The 5,503-nt window shown below is 41.7% G+C and overlaps 1 protein-coding gene across 1 annotated transcript in view; it reads right to left on the bottom strand.

Annotated features, from left to right (window-relative positions):
• Nucleotides 1-495: 495 nt before the first annotated feature.
• Nucleotides 496-5,503, bottom strand: part of LOC103802631 (semaphorin-5B-like) — a 15,959-nt gene continuing 10,951 nt past the window's right edge. The window contains exons 6-7 of the mRNA XM_009075132.1: nt 2,862-3,069; nt 496-707 (exon numbers count right to left, since the gene is read on the bottom strand). Coding sequence (XP_009073380.1) covers nt 496-707; nt 2,862-3,069 — 420 coding nt within the window. The remainder of the gene's footprint in view (nt 708-2,861; nt 3,070-5,503) is intronic.

Below are 5,503 nucleotides of genomic sequence, written 5' to 3'. Positions count from 1 at the left end.
ACATAGTTGAGATGAGCTATTGATTTCCAAAAGCAATAACAAGTTGCCACACAGCCCAGCCCTGCCTCATCATATGTGGGAGAGGAGATCATTCAGATAAGCAAGGATAGGCTGGCTGCAACCCAAATTCAGAAACCATCAGCCATAATGCCAATAAAAACCACCAGCAAAACACATGGACTTAAGAAGAACAACACTGAAATATCAAGTTTAAGAGAAAAAAAAAGTAATAAGTAAATATTGTAAGCCCTTCCTTGGTAAACATACAAATGATTTATAATGAGGACTAATTAGTATTTTTAAAAAAAATATTGCTTATCCTCACTGTTCCTGTCAAGAATGGATCTGTCAGGAGATGCACTTCAACAGTGCTTTTTGTCTCTTAGTGATGAAAAAAAGCCTTCTAAACCAAAAAAACCCAAATCTGACTGGAATATGTTTCCCTGGTGCTTTCTTTTTAACCTGAAGTGGGATATATCAAAGCTGCAAATTTACTTACCCTTCTGTTCTGTACATGGAGCATCTCTCCAGAGGAATTTTTAGTACTCCATTATTTAAGCCCACAAAGAGTGACCTGTCGCTGTGCAGGATTTGGAGGCTCTTGATTGCTTCCTGTTGTCCATCAGGGAGAATCTGCATTTCCTCTAAATAACAACTCCTCAGGCTCCTGTTAGTGGTAGAAAGGGCCTTCAAGATGGTGCCATACTCTAATAGGACAAGAAACAAGGCACAAGTAAATCTTTGAGGCACTAGCTTCATTTCATACCTGCCTAAAGAGTGAAATATTAATGCCATTTTTACAGAGCTGCTTTAAACCTCGTTCTGGGTCACCTGCTGCCCATGATAGAGAGAGAACTCCAGCTACATCATTACAACCCTCAGCAGAAACTGCCTGAGAATGCATTTTAATGGGAACTCAGAAGGATGGGAACCATCTGGAGAGTGAGTACCTGGAAATATTTCCCAGCTGGAGCACTGAGGCAGAAGAGTCTGGTCCTGCTACCAATGAGTTATACAGCAAGGTGACCCAAGATAGAAGGATCATTTCTGGTGCCTTGAGTCTGTATTTCTATTGGTTTATAGAGCAGATTGGTGTGATTTGATGCCATGACAAATGACAACAGATGCAGCAGCCCTGCTGGAAATCTCAGAGGTCTCTGTAGTGACTGCATGGGTCATGGACCTAATTGATCCTCTTCCTGGAAGAAGCCATCCTGCCAGTTGACAAGGGGATGTTATGGCATGAGCAGCGCATACACAGAAACATTGTTTGTGTTTGTGTTCACAGCGCTCTTACCTAAACAATTTAAAGATCTGCTAAACTGTGGGAGATTAATGCTGGGGGAAAGGGGGCAACCACATCATTTTTCATTAAAACCACCAAGAGGTCTGTCAGCCCTGATTGTTACTGAAGCTTAATCTTTTTGTCCTGAAAACTTCTGCATTGACGCCAAAGCTCAACAATTTACAGTGGTGGGGCTGGCTGCCACCTGAAGTTTCTCTTTCACTTAGAAGGGCTTTATGTGTGGAACAAGACAGAAGCCCAAGTTTGAGCTCAGTTTGTCTCAGGGCTGGGTTTGTGTTCAGGGCTGCCTCTGGGCAGACCTGTCTCTACTGAAGCATTTCACTGGTTTAAATGTTTTCACCAGACCTTACTCTTCAATCACCACTAACAGGGATGGAAAGCAAACACAAATAAGGAGGTAAGGTTATGGCAGTAGACCTTTCTGTGCTAATGATACAAGGTAGAAAGTATTCCAGCTTTCAGGCTTTGTAGCTCAGCCTCCTCACCTTAAATATCTAAATGGCAGAACCATGTTGTATTTCCATTTAAGCACAATCTTTTCATCATAATCAATGTCCATTGGGGCTCCCACAGTGGGAATGTTACTAGAACATACTCAAGATGATCACTTTTGAAGTAAGTGGAGGTAAAAGTTAGATAAATTATGACACAGTTCTGAAGGTCCACTCTCCTAAACAGGGGAATGAGGCAATGACTCTGCATTCAGATGTGAGATTAAACTAACACTTATGGAGGCAATCCATCTTATTCTATAGTCAAAGCTTCTGCAGTAGAGGATAACAACATTATGCCCATGAGGCCGGCCATATGCTCTGATTAATCAAACTATTTAATTTAACCTCTATCATTAGTACGAATATGGGCTAAGACAACCATTTATAACACTTTGTCCTTCTTCAGCATCTTGCATTTATCCAAGATATCTGTGCTTTTCAGAAGAGGCAATGTGTCCTGCTAATTAGAGGATGGCAGTAGAAATCAAGAGACTAAATCATATACTTAATTCTACCACTGGCTCGCTATGCTACCACAAAAAAAAAGCACTTGCCTCAGCTTCCCTCTCTGCATTACATTTCAGTGCATGCCCATTCCCGAAAGCACTGGGAGTCATACACCAGTAGGTACATGGAAGTGCAAAGAAAGACATAATTAAAACCCTGGGCAAGACTGGAGGTTAGGCATTATTATTGCTTATTCAGAGATGAGTATGTCACAGCTCAGAGAGGCAGCTTATGGGATGAAACCACAGAGCATTCCAGAGACCTCTGCTCTTCCCCACTGTTATGTATTAGCCTGATTAGTTGAAACATGCTTTTATAAAAGGGAGAGAAATGTTATTGTTGTTTTTAAACACAACATAGATTTATGGTCTGATGACTTGGGACTTCAAGTCCTGCATCCTGCTTTTAATTTACTCAGGCAACATAACTTCCATTCAGTTTTGTGCCAAAATCACACTGAGCAACAACTGCGTAAGGACATCATGACTGGGCTCCCAGGGCCGCAAGGTTTACAAGCAAGTGGAGGAAACAGTTTTAAGCCCTGATGCTCTTACCTGTTCCAATATACATCACATGGTAGAGAGTATCTTTCCCTTGAACGATATCAACAACCAGTTTGGAAAATCGAATGCTGTCCTGAGTCACATAGGGATCTACAGTCACTGGCTGCACGACATCATTCATCAGGAACAGGCGCTGTGCATCCTGCAGGACTCTCTCCGTCAGGTTCTCATTAGGGCTGTCATCATTCAGTGTCCCACACTAAATATGGAAGATTGAAAGTAAAAAAATTCATTTTCTTCCCACTCCATCATGGAAAACTATGTCTTATTGATTTCCAGGGGATGTGGGTCTGTGTGAGGGTCACAGGATCAGGCCCATAGCCTGATCATAGGTCCTTAGCCTGGATTTGGCCTGTAGACTACTCTTTATAAACACTTCTCCCAGCTGGTCCCCTGACTAGCAAAGTGGAGTTTCATTCCCTTGTGATATCCTGCAGCCAGCACACCAGAAGGGCAAAAGGCATTAACAAACCGGGGAGAAACAGAAAGAATTAAAACTAGCTGAAGAAAGATTTAGAGCTAGTAGTGGAGAGAAAGTTTTTGTGGTGATAAATCCTTGAAGCATTTCAAACAATCTTCTGACTCTACCTGGCATCTCAGTCTGTACAATGAACAAAACCTTGAGTTTAAAAACCTGAAAACGGATTGATTTTGCATCAAAGAATGAAACTTGCCACACTGCTTTTCTTTAATGTTCTCCCTTGTGAACAGACCCCCCCAGTTCCATCTGAAGCAAGGCAGGTTAGCCAATACCTCCCCCACCCCAAACACTTCTAGCCTCACAGCGAATGGCAGATCAAGCCATGTCCATCCATCCTCCAGCACCAAGGGGTGCACTGAAATAGAAATTAAATCCCTTGGTCCAGCCAGAATAGGGGGCAAGCAGAGAGCTCATCTTGTGTCTTTTAAACAGCAGTGTGAGTCCTACCAGGTGGGTAGTGCATTTTAAAGTCTGAGTTTCTATTTTACACTAATCTCTAGAATTCAGCATTTTCAAAAGCCCATGCAGGTTTTGTGGTCCATGTCAGTAGCCAGGGCTGGATCTCATTCTTCCCTTCAATGTCATGCATGGTGGGCAGAAGATTTATTACTCCAAAAGAGAGCTGGGTGGCTGATTATTTATCTTGCCCAAGACCATGGAACTCAGTGGTACAACTAGAAATCCTGTCAATTCCCATACTCAGTCCATGAACAACTTCACTTCTCCTTAAGTGAAACCCACGCCTGAGTAATTTCACTAGGGAAAAATCCCACAAATTTCTTTTTCTTCACTTTGGGTCCAGGTGTTTGGGCTTTCCTTGGAAGAAAAGTCAGAATACTGAGACTTAGGATGTTGATTTACAGTACTCCAGCTACAGTGTACAAATTCCCCATGTGCATACTCTTGATACACACCAAGGCAACTCTTTGAGGTATGGTTGCCTTTCCCAAGTGCACCACACAGACCTTCTCTTACTATGTGCTAAAATGAATTGTCAGGAATTTAGCACACATTTACACAATAAATACAGATCCCAATGGTTGGTGTACTAAGCCCTACAATATATTGGAGGTTGTGTGAACTAGGAGAACAAAGTTATACTAATTCTTACCACCTATGAACATGGCCACTTTTTAATCAACTTAAACATCTTCCTGAGTAGACAGACTAAGGAAACATCAGTGGCTTTTTGATGTGTTCTCAGGTGGGTTTTAATGCTTTTTCCTAGTGCAATGGTCTTTTTTTTTTAGTTCATGACTCATACCACATTCTAAAGAGCTGTTAGATCTCTCTCTTCTGCTGTATCCTATACTCCTTTTAGTTCACACTACTGTCTTACTTTGGATGCTTTTCTCCTACCTCACTTTCCTGTCTAGAGCATCACCTAAAAGGAGTCCCAGTGGCAGAAATGTCATTGTTAGTTTTGTTTTCTGTTCTCAGCAAGTCACAGATAAACCTTTTGGTCTATTGGCAGCTCATGTGCTGATGCAGCATCCCTCTGGTTTGGTTTTATTTTGTTTTGTTCTAATTTCCTGATTATCTGCACTGTCCTGATCCTCTGTATCCTTCAGTATTTCTCCTTTCTCTCTGCAGAAAAAAAAAATCTGGCATGCTTCCTTCGTCTTCCTTTGTGAACACTGAGGCAAAAAAATTAATTTAATTTTTTTGCAGTATCTGCCTCTTCTGTCACTAAATTACCCTTGTCATCTCCTAAAAGCCCCTCACTGACCTCTTGTTCCTTCTGTACTCAAAAACCATCTTAATCTCTTCTTGCAATCTTCCTTTTGTCTGCCACATACCTCCTTTTCCTTTCCTTATTTTCCTCTGACCCTTTTCTTTCATCTTGTCGCTGCAATCTTTACACTCCACATTTTATCTAATACTTTTCACTACATGGAAATGCTTTCCAAGGTCCTTTTCTATTTCTTCTGGGTTATCCCAGCAAGGGACAGAAAGTCCTCGATTCTCAGTTAGCTTCAATATTCTCTTTAAACTAAGACGCAAAACAACAACAACAAAAATCCTGGCCATGCCTGGCATGATTGGGCCTTTGGAGAAGTTTTTTTCTTGGGTTTGAGTGCACCAAGCTGAGGGAGTGATTGAGAGCCCAAACCTGTCCCACCTTGTATGGGCAGAAGCCCTCAGTCATGAA

This window comes from Acanthisitta chloris, unplaced genomic scaffold (genome assembly GCF_000695815.1).
Source record: "Acanthisitta chloris isolate BGI_N310 unplaced genomic scaffold, ASM69581v1 scaffold44515, whole genome shotgun sequence".
Lineage (NCBI taxonomy): Eukaryota > Metazoa > Chordata > Aves > Passeriformes > Acanthisittidae > Acanthisitta > Acanthisitta chloris.
The sequence above is the reverse complement of the archived record's forward strand: the minus strand, read 5'-3'. Positions and strand labels throughout refer to the sequence as shown.